The 23,190-nt window shown below is 54.1% G+C and overlaps 1 protein-coding gene across 3 annotated transcripts in view; it reads left to right on the plus strand.

Moving 5' to 3' along the window:
- The window catches only part of Megf8 (multiple EGF like domains 8), a 40,334-nt gene that overhangs the window by 7,807 nt on the left and 9,337 nt on the right, over positions 1-23,190 (plus strand). For 2 of the 3 annotated variants that reach the window (XM_046455490.1, XM_046455491.1), the window contains exons 6-34: positions 171-586; positions 958-1,103; positions 1,229-1,351; positions 3,289-3,443; positions 3,750-3,869; positions 4,236-4,380; positions 4,464-4,627; positions 5,546-5,746; positions 6,098-6,298; positions 6,824-7,060; positions 7,773-7,891; positions 7,975-8,106; positions 8,198-8,311; positions 8,635-8,883; positions 9,331-9,530; positions 9,858-10,068; positions 10,164-10,413; positions 10,918-11,050; positions 13,192-13,439; positions 13,517-13,627; positions 13,785-13,903; positions 14,228-14,435; positions 14,908-15,088; positions 15,635-15,798; positions 16,402-16,546; positions 17,922-18,153; positions 19,307-19,430; positions 19,614-19,827; positions 19,953-20,167. In XM_046455490.1, coding sequence (XP_046311446.1) covers positions 171-586; positions 958-1,103; positions 1,229-1,351; positions 3,289-3,443; positions 3,750-3,869; positions 4,236-4,380; positions 4,464-4,627; positions 5,546-5,746; positions 6,098-6,298; positions 6,824-7,060; positions 7,773-7,891; positions 7,975-8,106; positions 8,198-8,311; positions 8,635-8,883; positions 9,331-9,530; positions 9,858-10,068; positions 10,164-10,413; positions 10,918-11,050; positions 13,192-13,439; positions 13,517-13,627; positions 13,785-13,903; positions 14,228-14,435; positions 14,908-15,088; positions 15,635-15,798; positions 16,402-16,546; positions 17,922-18,153; positions 19,307-19,430; positions 19,614-19,827; positions 19,953-20,167 — 5,277 coding nt within the window. Of the gene's footprint in view, positions 1-170; positions 587-957; positions 1,104-1,194; positions 1,352-3,288; positions 3,444-3,749; positions 3,870-4,235; positions 4,381-4,463; positions 4,628-5,545; positions 5,747-6,097; positions 6,299-6,823; positions 7,061-7,772; positions 7,892-7,974; positions 8,107-8,197; positions 8,312-8,634; positions 8,884-9,330; positions 9,531-9,857; positions 10,069-10,163; positions 10,414-10,917; positions 11,051-13,191; positions 13,440-13,516; positions 13,628-13,784; positions 13,904-14,227; positions 14,436-14,907; positions 15,089-15,634; positions 15,799-16,401; positions 16,547-17,921; positions 18,154-19,306; positions 19,431-19,613; positions 19,828-19,952; positions 20,168-23,190 lie in introns of those variants that run through there. The other variant, XM_046455492.2, reaches the window with a different exon arrangement.

A 23,190-nucleotide genomic window follows, 5' to 3' on the forward strand; every position in this document is an offset into this window, starting at 1 on the left:
TGTCTGTCTCTCCTTTCCCTCTCTGCATATCCCTGTCTTTCTCTTTCTGTCTCTGTCTCACCATCTGTCTGTCTTTCTCTGTCTCTACATTTATATCTCTGTCTGGCTCTGGCTCTCTGTGTCACCATCTGTTTCCCTCTCCATCTCTGTCTTCTTTTCTTTTCCCACAGGCTGCCCGTCACTCCCACGTGGCCGTGGCCTGGGCTGGCTCCCTGGTGCTGATGGGTGGTGAGCTGGCTGATGGCTCGCTTACCAATGATGTGTGGGCCTTCAGTCCTCTGGGTGGGGGCCGCTGGGAGCTCTTGGCACAAACTTCCTCCAGCTCCTCTGCGCCCCCAGGCCTGGCAGGCCATGCAGCTGCCCTGGTGGATGACATCTGGCTGTATGTGTCTGGTGGCCGCACCCAGCACGACCTCTTCTCCTCTGGCCTCTTCCGTTTCCGCCTTGACAGTACCAGTGGGGGCTATTGGGAGCAGGTGATCCCAGCAGGTGGGCGGCCCCCTGCCGCCACTGGCCACTCCATGGTGTTCCATGCTCCCTCCCGTGCCCTGTTGGTTCATGGTGGACACCGGCCCTCCACTGCCCGGTGAGTGACCTACCCCTGAACTTCTGGAACTTTAGCTTAACAGATTCCTGTGTTCATTTAGTCTCTCCTTCACTCATTCATTTATTACTCATTCGTTTCCTTACTCTCATACCTTCTCTGATCTTTTATTCAATCTCTTAGTTACTTTCTCCCCCACAGTTCCACTCATTTATCCATTCGTTAAGGTCCTACTTAGTGTCCAGCCTTTGCCAGATTACGTAGGTAACTCAGAGATGAGCTAGACCTGGGTCCTGCCCACAGAGAGCACCGAGTGGCCAGTCTCCATCCTGGGTGTTCACAGAGCTCTTAAGAGCCCAGAGGAGGGAGAGAGGCCCTTCCTGCCCTGAACCCTTCTTGCCTCTCCCCTGTAGGTTTTCTGTGCGGGTCAACTCCACTGAGCTCTTCCATGTGGATCGTCGGGTGTGGACAACTCTAAAGGGTCGGGATGGGCTTCAGGGCCCACGGGAGCGAGCCTTCCACACAGCCAGTGTCCTGGGCAACTACATGGTGGTCTATGGTGAGGAGGCTCCCCAGTCCTGCTTGCCTTCCAGGGGCCTGAACCAACCCTTAACTGAGGCTCCCTGCATGGATGTCCCCACCTCCCCCAGGCTTGCCAGCTGTGCCCCTTTCCTCCTTTCCCAGGGGGCAACGTGCACACCCATTACCAGGAGGAAAAATGTTATGAAGACGGCATCTTTTTTTACCACCTTGGCTGCCATCAGTGGGTGTCAGGGGCTGAACTTGCCCCCCCAGGAACCCCTGAGGGTGAGTGGCCCCTCTCTTTCCCTGAGGGCTCCTGAGAGTCCCGTCCTCCCACCTCCTCACAGTGAATCTGTACTTGAACTATTGAGGTCCTTGTGGGATGACATCCTATTGGAGCTGGCCTTAGGAGGCAAGCCTGGGCTGGAGACAGGACTAGGGTATCATTACCATGGAGATGGGAGCATCAGTCAGCAGCACCGGACCTAGGTTTCAATTGAGGGCTTGCCATTTTTCCTGCTTCCCCAAGGAACTGCCCAGGAAGCAGTAACTTCTAGGCCACAGTGGACGAGTGGAAGAACGAAGATGGCTGGCTTCAACAGCCATCTGCACACAAACTGTCATTTAATCTCTGTGCCTCACTCTCCTCGTCTATGAAATGGGGATTATGAGAACGTTAAACTGTTAGACGGATGTGAGAGCATATTGAGATGGTGCATGAATTATGAAGAATGCTGTGAAGGGCTCAACATGTTTGTTTGTTTGTTCTTTCTTAAATTTTCTTTATTACTTTTTTCTTTTGTTTCCCCCTGTATTTTTCCTGATACTTTGTTTTTCTGATAGCAATGAGGGGCCTGCTATAGGACATAGGGCTCACTAGGGAGGGGGTGTGGAGCACCCTTCCAAAATCATTAGATCTTAGTTTTGAGATTGGGAAGAAAACCACAAGCTCTCTCCTCAGAAGATGCTAAATTCACAAACTGGGAATATCTTTTCAGGAAACTCTGGACTCCCGGGGCCCATCTGTCCTCCCCTCCCTACTGAAAAGGAGACCAAGGACAGAGGACTGAGGCATGAGGAAGAACATAATACTTAGGGGCCAGGAAGGAAGAAGGGTCAGAAGGGAACCCTGTGTGACCATCAGGAGTAAAGCTCAGGCCTGGTGTTCAAGGCCCTTAGTGTGCCAGGGCTCTTCTGCCTCTCCCTGTTCTTCCCTTCAGTCCCTTTACTTGGAGGATCAGAATGTGAAATTTCTGGAAGCCTCTTCCTTTTTCAAATTAGCAATTCCCTGGGAAAATTCCCATGTGTTTACAGGTCACATGGATCAGAGGAGGGTGCAGAGTCACCATTCACTGACCAGTTACCTTTCTGTCAGGACTCTTGGTTTTAAGTGACAGAAACCTGACCCAGTGGTATAAGCAGAAAAGAGAATGTTTTGGCTCACTTGGGTCACAACTCAAGGCTGGGCTGGAGTTAGGTGTTCACATCACAGTGTCTGCCATTCTTCCTCCATTTCTCAGTCTCTAGCTGTTTGCCTTTTGTAGATGGTTACTAATAGCTCTTGGATTTTATTCTACTCCCTTAAAATTCCTAGAGAATTTCTTTTTCCCAAGAATTGTTGGAACTGGGTCCTGTACCCATCCTTGAACTAGTTTCTGAGACTGAGGCCTGGGCTAAGACACTACTTTTGCCAGAGGCAGGGATAGCGCCACTCAAGTCTCTAGAATTAGGAATGGGAAAGGGTTATTTTCCAGAAGAAAATGGGGCTGTCACCAGAGGGGAGGCTGGTGCTGACAGATCTGGGTAGCTCTCCTTTACTCCCCATTTCCCAAAAGTGGGTTGGTGGTGCCATTTATAGAGGAAAAAACCGACTCAGAGAAGTTGAGTCTCCTTCCTAAAGCCACACAGCTAGTAGTTGAACCATGATTTGAACCCAAGTAAGTAATAGATTCAGGATTTGAACCCAACTCTTTCTGACCTCAAAAATCATGTTCTTTCTGAAAGATGATTTGGGCAGGGACATTGGGGTTCAGAGAAATGAGCGAATTATAACCAGTGTGAAGTCAGGCAACCTGGGAGGGTTTCCTTGGGCAGATGAAATTGAAGCAGCAACAAGAAGGCTGAGCCGAGTCCCAGGAGAGTCAAGGTAACCCTTGACAGGGAAGCCATGGAAATGGAGTTGGGGGTTTGGGCTCTCATGTTGTGGTTCTGTATCTTTCTAGGCCGAGCAGCACCTCCTAGTGGTCGGTACTCACATGTGGCGGCAGTGCTTGGTGGCAGTGTCCTGTTGGTGGCTGGAGGGTACAGTGGCCGGCCTCGTGGGGATTTGATGGCCTACAAAGTGCCCCCCTTCGTGTTCCAGGCACCTGCCCTGGATGTGAGCACTGGGGTGGTAGGGGAGAGGGTGGCTGGGTGAGGAGGTAGCATGGTTTCCATGGGTGAGAGAAAAAGTGTGGAGGGTTCCTCTGGGGGTAGGGGGATCCCTAGAGCCACGAGAGGAGGGACAGAATCCCTGGGGTTGAGGGAAGAGGAGCTAGAGGGTCCCTGGTCTGGGGGAGGAATGAAGGGTCCTTGTGGTGTTGAGCAATTAGGGGTCCCTGGGATGATCACAGTGAGCGAGGGGTTGGGTGGCAAGCCCCAGCTCTGAGCAGCTTCCTCCTCTGTCTCCACCCCCTCCCTACAGTACCACCTGGACTATTGTTCCATGTACACAGACCACAGCGTCTGCTCCCGAGACCCTGAATGCAGTTGGTGTCAGGGAGCCTGCCAAGCTGCACCCCCTCCTGGGACACCCTCAGGGGCTGTGAGTGACTGCCCTAACCCTTCTGTCCCCTATCAGAGAGACATGCCCTCAGCTTCCCTCTGCCTAAACCAAGTGGTCAGGGACCTTCCCCTGACTGGAAGACTTATTTTCACACCCAAGATCCTAGTTCCTGCCTACCTGTTAATCCCTGAACCTTTGTCTCCCCACTAACCTGATCCTTTGAGTCTTTGACCCTGTCCTGGGCTCCCCAGTGCCTGTCTTTGATAACCACATTCCAGCCCTGCTTTCAATTCCCCATTCTCCAATTTCCTGGCTCCTTATACCCAGGACCCTTGTATCTATAGCCCTTCCCTGTTCCCTTGAGCTCCAGTGGACACTGAACCCTGTCCCGTCCTGTCCTTGCAGTGTCCAGCTGCTAGCTGCCTGGGTCTGGGCCGCCTGCTGGGTGACTGCCAGGCATGCCTGGCCTTTAGTAGTCCCACAACCCCTCCCCGGTGGCCTGGTGCCCTGGGCTGGTGTGTGCACAATGAGAGCTGCCTCCCTCGACCTGGTGAGTGTCCAGGGCAGTGGGGAGGAGGGGTGGCAGAGCACCCTACACTGATCCCCCAACTCTACATACCCTTGTCCTCTCAGAGCAGGCCCGCTGCCGAGGGGAGCAGATCTCAGGCACTGTGGGCTGGTGGGGGCCAGCACCTGTCTTCGTCACATCTCTAGAGGCCTGTGTCACCCAGAGCTTCCTGCCCGGCCTCCACCTGCTCACCTTCCAGCAGCCACCCAATGCCTCCCAGCCTGACAAGGTGGGCAACCAGCTAGGCGCTCCGGGGGTGTTGATATTCCAGGGCCTAGGGTTTATTTTTTTTCAAGTGGATATTGGTGGTGGTGGTGGTGGTGTGTGTGTGTGTGTGTGTGTGTGTGTATTGGTGGTGCTAGGGATGGAACCCAAGGCCTTGCACTTAGCTGAATGTGCACTTCATCTCTGAGTTACATGCCCTGCAGTAAATGGAGCTGTATCACCCTAAAAGTCTTTTCATTCAAAGGTCTGATTTACCTTATGAACTTAAAAAGAATATATATAGGTAGGTAGGGTGGGGCATGCCTGCAATCTCAGCTACTTGGGAGGGTGAGCAGGAGGATCACAAGCTTGAAGCCAGGCTTGGCAATTTAGCAAGACCCTGTTTCAACATAAAAAATAAAAGGGGATGGAGGCTGGGGATATAGCTCAGTGGTGGAGTGCTTGTCTAGCAGTATGAGGTGCTGGGTTCAATCACCAGCACCGTGAACCAAACCAAACCAAACAAAATCCCAAATCACACACTAATAGAATGAATCATGTACTGTGTCCGTCATTTGGAACATTTAGGCCTAAGCTTGGAAAAACTTAGGTGTGAAGGTGGCATAGTGTGTCAGGGAAGAGGACCTGAAGGGGCCAGTCCTGGAGGTTTAATGTGACCTAGAGATGAGTGGGAGCTGGAGTCAAGTTGGGCTCTAGGACCCTGTTTGTCTGACATCCAAGTTTGAGTCCTGACTCTTCTCCCAGAAGGATGGTGGGCAAGCTGCCTAACCCCTGCCCCTACCTCATTTTCTTTTTTGCTAAAATGGGGAAGAAGTTTTCGTCGATCAGCCTTCTTTGGCTCTGATATGGCCTGGAAGGTGTGTGGACTTGGGATTAATCCAGAGAGGGACTCACATGTTCACCCCACCTCTGGCTGCTATAGGTCTCGATTGTCCGCAGTACAACCATCACCCTGACCCCCAGCGCAGAGACAGATGTATCCCTGGTCTACCGTGGCTTCATCCACCCTTTGCTGCCTGGAGGACCAGGTGGGCCGGGGGCTGAGGATGTGGCAGTGTGGGCCCGGGCCCAACGCCTACACGTCCTGGCCCGGATGGCCCGTGGCCCTGACACAGAGAACATGGTGAGGAAGCCTGAGACGTTTGCGGTGTGTTTTTGGTAAAGAGGGGCTTGAGGTGTGGTGCAGGGCATCTGTGGTTCCAGGGGAAGACTGGGGATGTGTCCTCAGAGGAGGAGGACAGCACTGGGGTTTTCAACTGTGAACAGATTTGAAGAAGGTGGGGACGGTTTGAGTTACCAGGTCAGACTCCCCTGGGAGGAGGTGGGTCACGGGGTGACTTGGAGGTTGTCAGGGTCTAGGGAAGAGGACCTGAAGGGGCCAGTCCTGGAGGTGTGGTTGGTGCCTGAGTAGTGCCACCTGCCACCTGCGCCATGTCGGGGCGCACTGCCTCTGAGGCCTTTATCCTCTTCTCAGGAGGAGGTGGGGCGCTGGGTGGCACAGCAGGAGAAGGAGACGAGGCGACTGCAGCGTCCAGGGTCTGCTCGCCTCTTCCCACTGCCTGGGCGAGGCCACAAGTACGCAGTGGAGATCCGGGGCCAGCTCAATGGCTCAGCAGGCCCTGGGCACAGTGAACTCACTTTGCTGTGGGATCGGACTGGTGTGCCAGGCGGCAGTGTGAGTGCCCAACCCAGCTTCTAACCTGAGTCCCTGGACTTTCTGAAGTCCATCCACAAACTCTTAATTCCCTGGATCCTGACCTCTGACTCTTTAACCTTTGGCCTCTGAACTCTGGACCTTACTTTGAACCCTCCTAGACCCTGACCTCTGCCCCAGAACCTGGCCCAATACCATATTTTTATATATATATATATATATATATTCCTCCCCTCCCCCACCCCGTAATGCTTGGGGTGGAACCCAGAGCCTCAAGCATGCTAAACAAGTGCTCTACCACTAAGCTACACCCCAACCCAGATCCCATATTCTGACCCCATCCACATTTTCTGACTCTTCCTGCCCTGACCCTTGCCCTCCATACATTGACTTCTTGTCTCTAGGGTCTCTGGGACTTGATCCTCATTTGCCTGTTGATTTTCTCTCCTGACTTTCTATTCTCTAAACCCTTAATTCCAGTTGTTAGTTCCAAATTCAGACCCTTTCCCGGAAGTTTGATTCCTGACCTTCATGTCACCTTTCCAGGAGATCTCCTTCTTCTTCCTGGAGCCCTACCGCTCCTCGGCCTGCGCCTCCTATTCCTCCTGCCTGGGCTGCCTGGCAGATCAGGGCTGTGGTTGGTGCCTGAGTAGTGCCACCTGCCACCTGCGCCAGGTTGGGGCACACTGCGAGGATGATGGGTCCGGCGGGTCCCTGCTGGTGCTAGTGCCTGCCCTCTGCCCACTCTGCGAGGAGCATCGTGACTGCCATGCCTGCACCCAGGTGCCCACCAGGCCCAGAGTGGGGATGTCAAGACTGAGGCAGCCAGAGTAGCCCACTGAGACAGGGCCCCTTGGAGCTGGCACGGGCAGCCAAGGGGACCTGGTGGTGAGGAGCAGATGGCTGGGGCAGTTGTCCTTTGTGTAAAGGGAAGAGCCAGGTGGAGAGTAGAGGAAATGGGCCTGGAAAGATGACCTGGGAGTCAGAATATGCCTTGCTGAAGGGACAGAAAATGCAGTTGATTCCCTGTCCCCAGAAGAGTCACTGTTCTAGTGACTGGCAGGGGAGACAGGGCTCCAGACTTCCAGCCTGCAACTCAGCATCAAGGGGAAAGTGCCTTCCTCTTTCTGTTGCCACCTCACCCCGCTCCACTGGCAGTTCTAGGACTTCTGCTGAGAAGTCCCAGAATCACATTTCATTGGCTCTGGTTGGGTTTTGCAAGCTCCTGATGAAGTCACTGGGATTGGGAGGGAGCGTGGCCCCTTGCCCACCTCTGGATCGCAAGGATGAATCTGCCCCACTGGGTCCTCATAGAAAGGTACTATTGCCCAAAGAAGGGTGGGTGCTGGTCAAGCAGAACAAACTTGTGGCTGAAGGGAAGGTGCAGAGGGGACAGCAGGAGAGGGAGGTGTTGCTTGTTGAGCGGTGATGGATGGATACCAGGAGCTCAGGGGAGTGGGCTGAGCTGAGCGCTGACTCTTTGTCCAACCCCCAGGACCCCTTCTGTGAGTGGCATCAGAGCACCAGCCGCAAAGGGGATGCAGCATGCAGTCGTCGGGGCCGGGGTCGGGGTGCCCTGAAGAGCCCAGAGGAGTGTCCCCCACTCTGCAGCCAGTGAGCTCAGCTGGTCCCAGGGAGCGGGTGGGTATGCGTGGGGGGCATGGGCTGGAGTGACATGGCCTCTGCTCCCGTCCTAGGCGTCTGACCTGTGAGGACTGCCTGGCCAACTCCAGCCAGTGTGCCTGGTGCCAGTCTACCCACACCTGCTTCCTGTTTGCCGCCTACCTGGCCCGGTACCCACATGGAGGCTGTCGTGGCTGGGACGACAGGTGCGGGCCTGGGGGTAGGGCTGATGGAGCGAGGGTTCAAGCTGGCAGAGGGCCCAGTCCCTGATCCCTCCCACACACCTGCACCCCACAGTGTGCACTCAGAACCAAGGTGCCGGAGCTGTGATGGCTTCCTGACCTGCCATGAGTGTCTGCAGAGCCACGAGTGCGGCTGGTGTGGCAATGAGGACAACCCCACGCTGGGACGGTGAGCACAGGTGGGGCCGGTGGGGTAGGACACCTGGCTGTCCCTCCTCAGTGACTAACGGCCTCTGTTTCTCTGCCTCTTTGCCCTGTCCCGATCCTGTGGCTGCTTTTCCTTTTCCTGCTGCCTCCACCTCTGCTTTCCTCCCTCCTCCTTCTCCCCATTTCTCTTCCTCCTCCATTCCCCTTCTCCCTTGCCCTTCCCTGGTTTACTTTCTGCTCACTGTTCTGTGTCTGTCTCTTCTCTCTCCCTGTCACCTTTTCCTTTTCCCCTGTCTCTGGGCCCTGTTTCTATGTTCTTCTCTCCTTCGATCTCTCTCCCCACAGGTGCCTACAGGGGGACTTCTCCGGGCCCTTGGGTGGGGGTAACTGCTCCCTGTGGGTGGGGGAGGGCCTGGGGCTGCCTGTGGCTCTCCCTGCCCGCTGGGCTTATGCCCGCTGTCCAGATGTGGATGAATGTCGCCTGGGCCTGGCACGGTGTCACCCGCGGGCAACCTGCTTAAACACACCCCTCAGCTATGAGTGTCACTGCCAGCGTGGCTACCAGGGTGATGGCATCACACACTGCAACCGCACGTGAGTGAGGCATGGGTTGCTATGGAGATATCGCTTCAGGACTGGGGCTGGGAGGTGGAGGAAGCCATCCTGGTGCTGGGCTCCCTCCTGTGATTCTAGTATCTCTAGTTAGCCTGGGGGTTTTACCCTGTAGACTAGGACCTCTTTTAAGTGGCAGGGTTCCCAAGGTAACCCTAGTTACTATGGAAACAGGACACTCATAGACAATGGGCTATAACCTTTAGCGTTGCTGTGGAGATGGAGGAGGACCCAGTTGAAAGGGAGTTTTTACAGTGCTGATATGTGGTTACTATGGAGACAAGCTTCACCACGTGTAATGAAGTTACTGTGGAGACTGGGTCACTCAGGACAGTGGAAACTGGCAGTCATTTGTGATAGTGTTCTGGTGGGTGGGATGAGGGGGATGCTTTGGGAGTCCTGGGCCTGCTCATTCCCATGTGGTCCCAGGTGCTTAGAGGACTGTGGCCATGGTGTATGCAGTGGACCCCCAGACTTCACCTGTGTATGTGACCTGGGCTGGACATCTGACTTGCCCCCACCCACGCCTGCCCCAGGGCCCCCTGCCCCTCGCTGCTCCCGAGATTGTGGCTGCAATTTCCATAGTCACTGCCGCAAACGGGGGCCTGGCTTCTGTGATGAGTGCCAGGGTGAGCAGCCCTTATCCAAAGACCCTGGGATGGGTTTGGGGGGTTCCAACTTTGTCTTCTGTGAGTGGGCTTTGGTCTCCCTGCATGCATTTCTGGGTCCCTCTGCCCATTTACCTGCTCCTGACCCAAACAGTCTTCAGTGCCACTATCTTTCTGGTTGGGCTCAGTCCCCCTTTTGGGACTTGCTATTTCTCTCCCAGTCAGGGGCCTTGGTTTCATTCCTTTGATGTGAGGCGGGTGGGATCAGTAATCCTCTGAGCCAGTTAGTCTGGGCCCATTTCTGTCCTTATCCCTGACTTTGTGTCCCGTCTGCTGCGGTCTTCACAGACTGGACGTGGGGGGAGCACTGTGAACGGTGCCGTCCTGGCAGCTTTGGCAATGCCACAGGCTCAGGAGGCTGTCGGCCCTGCCAGTGCAATGGTCATGGGGACCCACGCCGTGGCCACTGTGACAACCTCAGCGGGCTCTGCTTCTGCCAGGACCACACAGAGGGAGCCCACTGCCAGCTTTGCTCACCAGGCTACTACGGGGACCCCCGGTGAGCCAGGGGCCAGCAGACTTTGAGTAGGGTGGGCTTAGGGACACAGTGGGCCGGGGCAGGACTGGTCTGATTCTGGCTCTCCTCTTCCCCAGGGCTGGTGGCTCCTGCTTCCGGGAATGTGGGGGACGAGCTCTCCTCACCAACGTGTCCTCAGTGGCTCTGGGTTCCCGCCGGTTTGGGGGACTGCTGCCTCCAGGTGGTGGGGCTGCAAGGGCCGGGCCTGGCCTGTCCTATTGTGTGTGGGTTGTCTCAGCCACTGAGGTGCTACAGCCCTGTGCCCCAGGGACCCTGTGTCCCCCACTCACCCTTACCTTCTCCCCTGACAGCAGCACCCCTTGCACGGTGAGTACCGAAGGGACTAGGGTTCAAGCCAGAACCATGCCCTGCCCCGACCCCTGCCCTGCCCAGACTTCAGATCCCAAGCTGTTCCTTAGACTGCCCAGCCCCTCTTCCTAAGCCTACAGGTCTTCCCATTTCCCAGTTCTCTTCATGTTTCCTGAAATCCTTTCCCCCATCCTCCAGATCCTCAGACTCCCCTTCCCTAGACCAGGGATGGTAATTATTAAACCTGTGTACCAATTCTGATTGTTTGGTGGTGGCTGCCGGGAGCTATGTATTGAGAAAGAGGCTCAAGGCAGGAGTGGCCAGTCAGCTAGCCATGTCTGCTTTGAAATGGCATTGGGAGCGGTGGTCTCCATGCTGCAGTTTGACATTTGCCCTGAATGTTCAGACAGCCCCTGTCAGTCTCAGATTGCCCTCCTGTCCTGAGGCCTTCCTCCTCCTAGACCCAAGTGCACTTTTTCTTCACCTCATGGTCCTCTAACCCTTGACTCTACACCCCTCCAGCTGAGCTACGTCCTGGCCTTTGATGGATTCCCACGCTTCCTGGACACTGGTGTTGTCCAGTCGGACCGTAGCCTCATAGCTGCCTTCTGCGGCCAGCGGCGGGACAGGCCCCTCACTGTGCAGGCCCTGTCTGGTATGGGGGCTGGGGAAGTAGGGTCTCTTTGTGCTGGGCTTTGTATCCTTTGCTCCTGCATTTGTGATCTGATTGGGCTGAGGATCCAGGTTCAGCCCAGGGACTGTTGCTGACTTTGTGGGTGACACAGTCCCTTGCCTGGAGGGTGGCGCAGTTCCTCTCCATTTCTGGGCCCCAATTTTTTCAGTGGAAAATAGAGAGGATTTTGCAGGCTGTGCCGGCTCTGGAGAGAGGGGCTGAGCAGGGCATGTGTGTCTTTGGGACACAGAGAATGTGGCTGAGCATCTCCTTAGCCTAGTGATTCTCAAAAGGGGTGATTTTTTTTTTTTAAGTTGTCAGTGGACCTTTATTTATATGCAGTGCTGAGATTTGAACCCAGTGCCTTGCATATGCTAGGCAAGTGCTCTACCACTGAGCTACAAACAGTCCTAGGGGTGATTTTTGTTGCCCAGGGAATATATCATAACATTTAGGTAGGTATGTTTTAGTACAGGGATACTTTATCACTAAGCTACATCTCCAGTCCTTTTTATTTTTAGTTTTTATTTTTCGTTTTGACAGGGTCTCACTAAGTTGCCAAGGCTGGCCTCCAACTTGCAATCCTCCTTCCTCAGCCTCCCCAGTTGCCAGGATTATAGCATATACCACCAGTTCCAGCTTCTACAGATATTTTGACAGTCATGATTAGGGGTGCTATAGGCATCTAGTGGGTGGAAAGCAGAGATGGGGCTGTTAGGACAGCCTCTATGACAAAGAACCACCTAGGACTGAGAGGTTGAGAAATTGCTGAATGGATGGGGATGCTCTGGAGAGGATTGGTTGCCTCAGGCAATTAAAGAGCCAGAGTTTGGAAATGCTTTCTTCCTTCTTGTGAGTCAGAGGCTGGTGCTGGAGGCCAAGAGAGAGATCTACTTGACCTGATGGAAATGAACCCCAGGCTTCCCCAGTGACGCCCATAGAAATGAGAGGATTTCATTGTGCCCAGCAGATATTTCCAGAACACCCACACTGAGCTCACCTGAGCTCTACACGGTGTAGCCGAGAACAGGGACACAGGCACTGCCTTCAAGAACCTGGGGAGGCAAGGGGGTGCCCGAACAAAGCATTAGACTCAGCATAGTAACTCTCTCCTGAGGCTGGGAAAAGGAGTGGCACTGGCCTGGCTGGGGCTGGAGCTAGGGAGGACTTTTGTGTGGGGTGAGTTTGGCTGGAGGTGGGAAGCTGGAGGCATGGTGGGAGCACCTTCTCCAGGTGGAGGAGTAGCAGATGCCAAGTCCCTGAGAGCAGGATGGTGGGCCAGGCTGACGCTAGGGCATACTGGATGAGAAAGTGGGAGGTCCTGAGGTCAGGGTTCTGCAGGGCCTTAGGCTCCAGAAGGGGTCTCTTAAAAAATACAACTTTATTGAGGTGTATTTTACATGTCATATCTTGTAATTAATTTCTGTTTCCTACTTATGGCAAACCTGCTAATCTTTATAAGTCTTACCTAAGAGTAGTGGGAGCTGTAGAAGGTTTAGAACTTGCCTGTGATGGGGTCAAAATTCTTGTTTTTAAGAATTGCATGGGGGGGCCGGGGTTGTGGCTCAGTGGTAGAGCGCTTGCCTTGCATGCATAAGGCACTGGGTTGATCCTCAGCACCACATAAAAATAAATAAAATAAAGATATTGTGTCCATCTACAACTAAAAAATATATATATTAAAAAAAAAAAAGAATTGCATGGGCTGCTGGGAGAGCAGAGTGTAGGGCAACCAGGACGACAGTGGGAAGATGGCACTGATGTCCAGATGAGATGCGATGTTGTCTTGGACAGCCGCTGAGAAGGTGGCAAGAAGTAGGTTAATATGAGAGATTTAGGTTTTATTTTTATTTTTAATTTTTATTTTTTTGGTGCCTGGGATTGAATCCACTGCCTTGTGCGTGCTGAACACACGCTGTACCACTGAGCTACACCCTTCACCTGAGATTTAGGTTTTAAGGTGGATGGAACTTGATGGGTTGGTCAAGGGACGGGCGTACAGAGAGACCGTAAACCACGGCAGTGACTGTACATGACCAGGGTACCTCCCTGCCTGGGTGCGCTGGGTTTTCTCCATGCCTGGGGGTGGAGCAGTGTCCAGAACACGTCCTCTCTCTCCACAGGGCTGCTTGTGCTGCACTGGGAAGCCAATGGCTCCTCGTCCTGGGGCTTCAATGCCTCAGTGGGCTCTGCCCGTTGTGGGTCAGGGGGCCCAGGGAGTTGCCCTGTCCCCCAGGAGTGTGTGCCCCAGGATGGGGCTGCAGGTGCTGGGCTCTGCCGGTGTCCCCAGGGCTGGGCTGGCCCACACTGCCGCATGGCTCTGTGTCCTGAAAACTGCAATGCCCACACTGGGGCCGGGATTTGTAACCAGGTACAGGTGGGACAGGGTCAGCCAAGTGGGACGGGTGGTGACCAGGACTCCCCTGAGCCTCCTTTTGCTGTCTCCAGAGCCTGGGTGTGTGCATCTGTGCTGAGGGCTTCGGGGGCCCCGACTGTGCCACGAAGCTGGATGGCGGGCAGCTGGTCTGGGAGACCCTCATGGACAGCCGCCTCTCAGCTGTGAGTTCTGGGTACCACCTCTCTGAGGAAATGCCACACAATCTGTCTTGTGGATCATTTTTCCAACCTGCTTTCCTGGCCACTTCAGACTGTCCACCCATGCCTGACACTGTTCTGACCTTAGCCTGACCCCTGATACCTCTGCCCCCACCTCCAGGACACTGCTAGCCGTTTCCTACACCGCCTGGGACACACTATGGTGGAGGGACCTGATGCCACCTTGTGGATGTTTGGGGGCCTGGGCTTGCCCCAGGGGCTTCTGGGAAACCTGTACAGGTGAGGACTGTGCTGAGGAGGTGGGATACCTGAAATAAGAGAAGGTTACCCTAGGGATTGCTGAGATGTCTGTCATCCAAGAGTCACCTCAAAGGAATATAGAAAACCTCTAAGGTGAGGGACACTCAAAAGATTCTGGGACACTCATCACAGGCAGCTCACCTAGGACTGGAATACTCTTTGGGTGGTGCTCCCCAGGAGATGATAAGGTAACTGTTATAAAGATCACCCCAAGGGAGGCTGGGGCATCTGCCAGGTAGGGTCACTCTTAGGGTTGCTGGGTTGATTGTACAGCGAGGCTGCTGTTCTGCATCTTGGCCCCAGGTACTCGGTGAGTGAGCGACGGTGGACACAGATGCTGGCTGGAGCTGAGGATGGAGGCCCAGGCCCAACACCCCGCTCCTTCCACGCAGCTGCCTATGTGCCTGCTGGGCGTGGTGCTATGTACCTGCTTGGGGGACTCACAGCTGGGGGTGTCACCCGAGACTTCTGGGTCCTTAATCTCACCACCCTACAGTGGCGGCAGGAGAAGGTGAGCACCTGTCTCCATCCCCCAGGCAAAGAGGGCCACAGCAGCTCTTGTAAGCTTTCCACCAAAGGAAGCCATCTCCCAGAGTTTCAGCAGGAGTCCCCAAGTTGAACTGCACTTGCTGTCTTGGGTTACATTGTAGTCGCAAGCCAATCTCTGGCCACAGGCTTGTGATGCTTTGGCTTATGAGGCTGGAACACAGGCTCACCCGAGAAGAGAAGCAGGGGCTTCCCACAGGCACACCAGGCTGCTTGGGCCTGGAGAAGTGGAGGAGGAGTGGGCAGAACTGACCAGAGTCTGCTGCACACCTGCCAGGGCTCTGTTTTCTTAGAAGGTCAAGGTCTGACCAGCCCCAGGAGCTCACTCCCTCCTTAGCAGTTCAGAGGGAAGGGACTGTGGGACTGAGTCTTGTTTCTATCCACAATGTAACTCCAACTTCTGGCCCCCTTGATGACCTTGACCCTTTATCCCTCAGGCCCCTCAGACCGTGGAGTTGCCAGCCGTTGCTGGTCATACTCTTACTGCCCGCCGAGGCCTGTCTCTGATCCTGGTAGGCGGTTACTCCCCTGAAAGCGGTTTCAACCAGCAGTTGCTTGAGTACCAGCTGGCGACTGGCACCTGGGTGTCTGGACCCCAAAGCGGGACACCTCCAACAGGTGGGGCTGGGGCTGGGCTTTGCGTAGGCTGTCCGCTCCCATACTCTGGTTGCTGCCCACTGTACCCTTGTTATTTCCCTTCCCGGACCCTAACCTCATCCAGAATCTCAGGAAACCATCTCTGGTGATGTTCAGTTTCTGTTTAACTCTCCCCCACTTCATGATGACCTGCCCACCTCCTGCCCATTGTGGCCATTCTCTCCCCCCACCCCCAGGTTCTAAGATCACTGTCCCTCAGGGGCTGTCCTTTCCCTATCATGCTTTTACATGCTTTTATCATTGTCCCCTGGACGTTCTGTCACCCTGTCTCCCTCCTATGAGCTGTTCATAATCACCCAACTGTTGCTTTCTCTCTTCCCTTTCTCCATGTCTCTATTGTCCTTTAGAACCCAAGGAGAGGGAGAGGTTGAGAAGGATTCCTTGGTCTCTGGCTTCAGGGTGTGGTGGGGTAGTGGTGTGGTCACCAGAAGGGGAGCCCAGGAGGTGGGGGGGCATTGCTGGTCAGCTTTTCTCTGCCATCTCTGTGGCCATTCTGCCCCCCTCCAGGTCTCTATGGTCATTCTGCGGTCTACCATGAGGCCACCGACTCCCTGTATGTGTTTGGGGGCTTCCGCTTCCACGTGGAACTGGCAGCCCCTTCCCCAGAGCTCTACTCCCTGCACTGTCCTGACCGCACCTGGAGCCTGCTGGCCCCTTCTCAGGGGGCAAAGGTCAGGAAAAATGGTCCAGATAGATGACTATGGGGAAGGAGGTGCCCAGGGACTGGTTTCCTCCTCAATTCCAGCCTCCCTTCCTTTCCAGTCCCTACACTGAACCGTAACATCCTTAGATCTCCTCTTTTTCCATCCCTGATTTGGAGGAAAGAATCCTCTCCAGGAGGTCAGAGGCATGGGTTCTGCCCTTTCTCTGCCCTGACTTTCTGTGTGGCCCTGGCAGGTCCCTTCCTCTTCCTGGGCCTCCAGGCTATAAAAAGTAGAACTGGGACCCCTAGTTCTTTCTGCCTTACCAGGTCAAGGAGGTGGGTGTGAGAGAATAAGGAACCTTCTGTACTGGTAGGAACAATGGCTTGTGCAGTTTCTAAGTCCCTCAGGGCAGGGAGAGGCAAAAGAAGGCACTCCAGGGAGCCTCAGGCCCTCCGGTGGCAGGAATGTTGTTGTTCATCTTAGGGGGTCTGAGCCAAGTCCCTGGGGATGACTGGGGGAGCTGGTGGGGGGTAGGAAGGGAAATTCAGGGGTGGCAGGTGGGGGGATAGAGCACATGGAACAAGGGACAGGGCTCTGACAGGCCATCCCTACTGTGTGTTTCCCCAATAGCCCCGTCCCCGACTTTTCCATGCTTCAGCTCTGCTAGGGGACACTATGGTGGTCCTCGGTGGGCGCTCAGACCCTGATGAGTTCAGCAGCGATGTCCTGCTCTACCAGGTCAACTGCAATGCCTGGCTTCTGCCCGACCTCACCCGTAAGTCCCCTTTGATCTCCCTGAGAGAGTGGGGAACACCCTGGAGGAGGCTTGTCCCTGTCCTGGGACCCCCCACTCATTAGAAGTCAATCTGATTTCCTGGGACTCACCAGCAAAGCACCCACCCCCCATATAATCTAAAGACCATGGGGATGCTCTCTTTTTTTTTCCCTTAGAAAATTTGCTTTTTATTGTGACTGTAAAAGTAATAATATTCATTGTATATAATTTATAAAACAGGAAGGAAAAAAACACCCAGAATCCTACTCTTTAGAGAGAACCCCTGTTGGATGCGGGGCGTTTCCTCCCAGACTTTGCTGTTCATGGGTTAGAAGTGGGCTTTTTTTTTTTTTTTAAACCATTTATTTTTTAGTTTTAGGTGGACACAATATCTTTATTTTACATTTATGTGGTGCGAGGATTGAACCCAGTGCCTCATGCATGCTAGGCGAGCGCTCTACCACTGAGCCACAACCCCAGCCCCTAGAAGTGGGCTTATATCTTGCCCTTTTTTCTCTTTTCTTTGCCATGCTGGAAATCAAGCCCAGGCCTCACTCATGCTAGCCAAGTGCTCTACCCCCAGCAGCACCCCAGCCCTTGTATTTCACTTAGCAGAGGGAGTGACTGTGTGTGCTTCTGGGCCTGTCTCCTTTCCTTTTTGCTTCTTTTTCTGACCCTAATGCACTTTTTCTCTTAATCTACCCTTCCTGCTATTCTCTCTCTCTCTCTCTCTCTTTTGAGAATTAAAAAAAGAAAACAAACAAACAACAACAACAAAAACCCCTGCTAGGCGTGGTGGCGCACACCTACAATCCTGGCTGCTCAGGAGGCTGAGGTGAGAGGATTGCAAGGTTGATTGCAGCCTGGGCAATTCAGTGAGACCTGCTTTCGAAGCAAAAACTAAAAAGAGCTGGGAAGGTAGCTCAGTGGTAAAGTTCCCCGCATTCAATTCAGTACCACACAAAACCAACCAGCCCACAAAAAACTGAGGTGAAATTTGTGTAACATAAAACTCCAGATAGGACTGGAGGGGCAGCTCAGTGGGAGAGTGCTCGCCTAATATGTGCAAGGCCCAGGGTTCAATTCCTAGCACCACAAAAATAGGTCAATAAAAATGATCAACTCCTTGGCATCTAGAGCCGTTGCAGTGGTGCTCAGCCACCATTTTCCTCTGCCCTTGTCCTCTCTGGCTGCCTTTTTCTGTTTGGTCTGCCTTCCTCTTCCTCTCTTTTGCTGTCTGATTCTCCTGCCCCTTTGTCCTTGTCTGTCGCTTCACTGCCTTTCTCCTTTGACCCTCCCTGGCTTTTCCTTCTCTGGGTGTCCCTCCTTGACTGACCTCTTGGGTGGTCTCTTTGAACACCCTATCTTTCCTCAGGCCCAGCCTCTGTGGGACCCCCAATGGAGGAGTCTGTGGCCCACGCGGTGGCAGCAGTTGGGAGCCGCCTGTACATCTCTGGGGGATTTGGTGGAGTGGCCCTGGGCCGCCTCCTGGCACTGGCCCTGCCCCCTGACCCCTGTCGCCTGCTGCCCTCACCCGAAGCTTGTAACCAGACTGGAGCCTGCTCTTGGTGTCATGGGGCCTGCCTTTCCGGGGACCAGGCCCATAGGTAACCACAGTGACCAAGAGCCCATTGTAGGTAGTAGTGGTTCCTGTTGAGGGTAACTGCACCATGGGCTGGGAGGGGACCTCAGGAGTATAATGATGTGGTTCAGGGTACTGGCTTTCATGTGGGAAAGTGGGTGAATCATCACTGGTGGGGCAGCCTGAGCCAGCTCCAGCCGGGAGCCTTGTTTGTGGGCTCGGGTCTCATTCTGGAGGAGCTGGTTCTGAATTGAGCCTAAATGAAAGATAACAGTTTAGAGCAGCAAAGTCTAAAAGCGGGCTCTGTGTGGCATGTTTGGGAGATAATCTGACCTGAGGGAGAGTGAGACTGACAGGGTGAGTGGGGTCATCTCAGAAAGGGCTTCCACTGCCTGACTGAGGCACTGGGCTCTGTCCAGCTCCACAGTCCCTTACCTGAAGTTTGGGATCCAAACATTTCTGCAGGCCCAGGGGTTCATAAATTCGCTCCAGCTCACTCATTTGGCTGCTGGATTATCCTGAACTGACTCAAAGCTATTTGTGGGCTTTGTTTGTCCCAAGAAGTGTGTCATTACATTAACTGCAGGAATATTAATGGGTTTGATTATTGGGGGTGGGAGAAGCACCTGAGTGTGTGTGTAATAGTGGGAGCACCTACTGATTTTTTAAAACCTGGAAAATTCTAAAACCTATGCACCTCCAAGGATTTAGGGGAAGGGATTGTGGATCTGCACTGTGGGCAGCGGGGAGCCATGGAGGGTTTGAACAGGAAGGGGGAGGTCAGGCCTGGGCAGGGAGATCCCTGGAGCTGTTGTGAGAGGTGGAGTAATGAAGAGAGGCAGCAAGGGGACTCAGGTGCTGGCTGTGGGGAGAGGAAGAGCCCTGAATTGGGCAAGGGCCTGTAGGGAAGGGGAGAGGAGATGGTCAGAGAAAAAAATTCAGGAAGCAGAGGGCTCAGTGGCTGAAGGGGCAGGAGGGCGTGGGGTATTTTCTGATATTGCTGGCCAGGGTGACAGGTGAAAGTGATACCATCTGTCACAAGTGGTGGGGAGGACAAGGATCGGGAGGCCTGTGCAGGGTCCATCTCAGGATACGGTATGGGGGAACAGTAGGACCACATCCAAGAAGCCGAAGGATGGGCCTGGCTGAGTATGTGAGCCACACCTCATGACCTCCAGGTTAGGCTGTGGAGGTGCCCCCTGCTCCCCAATGCCTCGATCCCCAGAGGAATGTCGACGACTCCGGACCTGCAGTGAGTGCCTGGCCCGCCATCCCCGCACCCTACAGCCTGGAGATGGAGAGGTGAGTGGCTTGTGCAGGGAATAGCAAGGAGTGGCAGGTAGAGGGGCAGGAGGTGGAGATCTGTGGCCAGCTGTCCAGGGTCTCGGGAACCACTGAGCCCTTCAGCAGTGATTGGATGGGAAAGACTGTCAGAAGGGGAACTGAGAGCCCTGCAGACCCCACCAAGCCTGCCTCCTCCTCCAGGCATCAGCCCCCCGCTGTAAGTGGTGTACCAACTGCCCCGAGGGTGCCTGCATTGGGCGCAATGGGTCCTGCACCTCAGAGAATGACTGTCGCATCAACCAGCGAGAGGTCTTCTGGGCCGGAAACTGCTCAGAGGCGGCGTGTGGGGCTGCTGACTGTGAGCAGTGCACCAGGGAGGGCAAGTGCATGTGGACACGGCAGTTCAAGAGGACAGGTGAGCCTGAGGGCTTGGGGGCCTGCACTCCCAGGTCTGAGGGAGGAAGCCTGGGCCTGGACCCCTGGCCCTGAGGCAGGAGGGCTGGGGGCCAGACTGAGTTCTAATCTGTGTCCTCTACCCAGGGGAGACACGCCGCATCCTCTCAGTGCAGCCCACCTATGACTGGACATGCTTCAGCCACTCTCTGCTCAATGTGTCTCCAATGCCCGTGGAATCATCACCCCCACTGCCCTGCCCCACCCCCTGTCACCTCCTGCCCAACTGCACCTCGTGCCTGGACTCCAAGGGTGCCGACGGGGGCTGGCAGCACTGTGTCTGGAGCAGCAGCCTCCAACAGGTACTACCCCTTGCCTCTCTGCCCTCAGTGGGTTTTCTTTCTCCCCTGTCCTCCTCCTTCCATCTCCCTGGCTGTAGCCCCGCCATGCCTTCTTCCTCCTCACACCACCTCCTTCCCTCTTACACATTCCCTGCTGTTTTCTGTGCCTCCTTCCCGGACTCCCCAGCCCCTGTGTCTCTCCATTGCTCATTCATGGTCTCCTCTCCGCTTTCTTTCCATAACTGTCGTTTCATGCCCCCTCAACCTCCCTTTTCTGCTTTCCTGCTCCATCTGTCTACATTGGGAGCTTCTGGTTGCAAGAAATGCTGCCACCCAGCTGCTTTCGTAATAAGGAGGTGGGGTGTTCAGTAGAACAAGGAGTATTGCTGCTCTCTGGCTCTTGGGCCACACTGCCTGTGGTCTCAGTGATTCTCCATACATCTGTGTCCTTCGATTTCCTTCAGCTTCATCATCAACAAACAGGGCCTCAGTCTATATACTTTCTCATAGGGCCCTCTCATGATGAGTTTGCTTACATTTTCAAGGGGAAACTCTGACCCAGCTTGTGAGGCAGGTGTCCAGCTGTGGTCCACTGAGACATGGCTGGGGAGGGCCGGGAGCATGTGGTTCCAATGGGGCAGGGCAGGTGAGAGCTAGTCTGTATTCTTGGGTTGGAGGGGTGATTGGTGTGGGCAAAGCAAGCACCATGTGTCCAGGAAAGCCTGTCCCTTGATTGCCCAGCACATCCTCTCAGCTTCCAGAAAGTTCATTCCAAAGATGCCTTCACCAAGTGTGATTTAGCTGTCTCAGGTACAAAGGTGTTTGCCTCCTACTCCACCCCAGTGGGGGACAAGACAGATTCACCTTCCACCATCATCTCTAGTAGGAAATGAGTCTCTGATTCCCCCCAACATCTGTTCCTCATTCACACCTTGATTGTGCAAGACCCAATAGAGTCCTGCCTCCTCGTTGGCCACAGCCCACGAGCTGGTGATCACCTCAGCCACCACCCTCTCACCTTGGACAGCAGTGCAGGGAAAATGGGACACTTACCATTAGAACTTCCATTTTGAGAGGTGACAATAATATCCAACCTGTTCCAGCCCAGGAGGTCAGGGTGTGTAGGACCTCAGGCATCTATGGCTAGATGCCTGCAAGTGGCATCTTGGCTCATTTGTCTTGTGATCACGGGCTAAGGTTCCAAGCTCAGGGTCCAAGCTCAGCTGGGCCTGGGTTTAAATCCAACCTTGTCACTTTCCAGCTGTTTGACTTTGATTGAGTGACTTGTCCTCTCTTAAATCTCAGTAAGTAATGGGAAATGGGAATCATTATCAACAGCTTATTCCATAAGGAGGTCATATCAGTTAAGTAGGAGAATTTACTTAGAGCACAGAACAGTACCTGCCATCCAGTAAGGAGTCATAGCTAGTTACCGCTGCTGGTGTAATGAGCACTGGTGGGAGGACTGATCTACTATCCTGAGTTCCACCCACTAGGAGGATTCTTTACCTCCATGTCAGATACTCCCAGAGGATACCCGTGAGGGTTCCTCAGAGGACTATCAGTGTGGCAGAAGGTCAGAGGACCCTCTGGTGTTGGTCTGCTGCAAACAGAGGCCCTTTGCCTTCAAACCTGAGGTCCTGGCAGTACAAGGCCTCCCCAAATATTCTTGAGATTTCTATAATTTGTCTTTGTGGGGATTTTTGGGACCAGAAGGCAACACCCGAGCATCTGCTGTCTCACACAGCTCCCCCAGCCCCTCCCAGTTCCTCCACACCCGCTAGGCTTAGATGCCTGAACAGCCCAGGCAGCTCAGGAGATGAGGAAGCTCCAGGCAGGAGGCAGGAGGATGTGTGGGGCCTGTGAATCGGAGGGACAGCCTGTCCACGAGCCAGGCAGCACAGGTTGATGCTGTGTGTGAATACAAGGGGACTTTTGTCTGATATGATTTCTATGAAATCTCCTAGCTTTAAGATGTTGGCTCAGATCTTTAAAGAACATCCCCCACATAGGTCAAATATCCCCACATAGGTCAATAGCTGTGGGCTCTAAACCTGTTATGATTTGTTCAGAGACTGCCAGATTCGAACTATTTGCATTGTTCTCTGTAATGGCTTTAACCTCACCCATGGCAGGCAGCTGAGTGCTCTCCTCCCTGGCCTGGCTCCTTCCCTCCTCCCTCCTTTCCTCCCCCCCCTTCAATAACTTCATTATCGAGCACCTTGCACTTTGCTAATCCATGGTGTATGTCAACAGGCAAGCTGGGATTGTCTCTGGAACTTACTGTTCACCTATTCTTTCTAGGAACACAGGAAATGCAGGGTAGGTTGTTGGGCCTTATTGTTCGCCGCTAGGAAGGTCACAGCGGGAAGTTCTGAAGTGCTTTTCAGGACCCAGGACTCTCATTGCCTGCTCCTGGATTGCCCCACCATCTGCCAGTGCACGCACTAAATTTAGATCTGGAAGCCTAGCCTGGTAGAGAATATTTTTGAGATTTTTTTTTTTTAACAAGAAAAAGAACACGCAGGATTTATTACATGCCTTAGGCATGGCAGTATTAGACTCCTTGGCAGAGAGTCTGCCTCTGGCAGTTCCGCAAGACACGGCTCCTGGCAGGCCCAACCCTCAGTGCGCTCAGAGCTCTGACCACGGCAGCCAGGTTTTCTATTTCAGGATTGCAAGGCTGCTTTTGCTTTTTCTTAAGTGCTTTCAGGCAGCCAGACGGGTTAAATGTCTTCCCTCGTCTACTTCACTTAGGGTCTGTGCAGTAAATAAAAAGTGTATAAACCCAGGAAGTTCCCAAGGGTCTAAACCTCACTGTGCACACCGTCTGGGTCCCCACACAGAGTGAAGGCTTCTGAATCGCTGCCGGGCCCCTCATCCAGGACTCGGCCTCCCAGCTGGGAGGGGAGGACCTTTTTGCCTTGCAGCCAGGACCACATTTGTTCTAAGCAACTGTGGTTCACGGCCCTGCTTCTGACCCTCTTCTGTTTGATCCTGGGTGGTTGCCTTCAGAGCTACCAGGAACAGAAGCACCTGAGCTG

This window comes from Marmota monax, unplaced genomic scaffold (genome assembly GCF_021218885.2).
Source record: "Marmota monax isolate L192 unplaced genomic scaffold, Marmota_monax_Labrador192_F-V1.1 WCK01_AAM20220418_F8-fsc00149, whole genome shotgun sequence".
Taxonomy (NCBI): Eukaryota; Metazoa; Chordata; class Mammalia; order Rodentia; family Sciuridae; genus Marmota; species Marmota monax.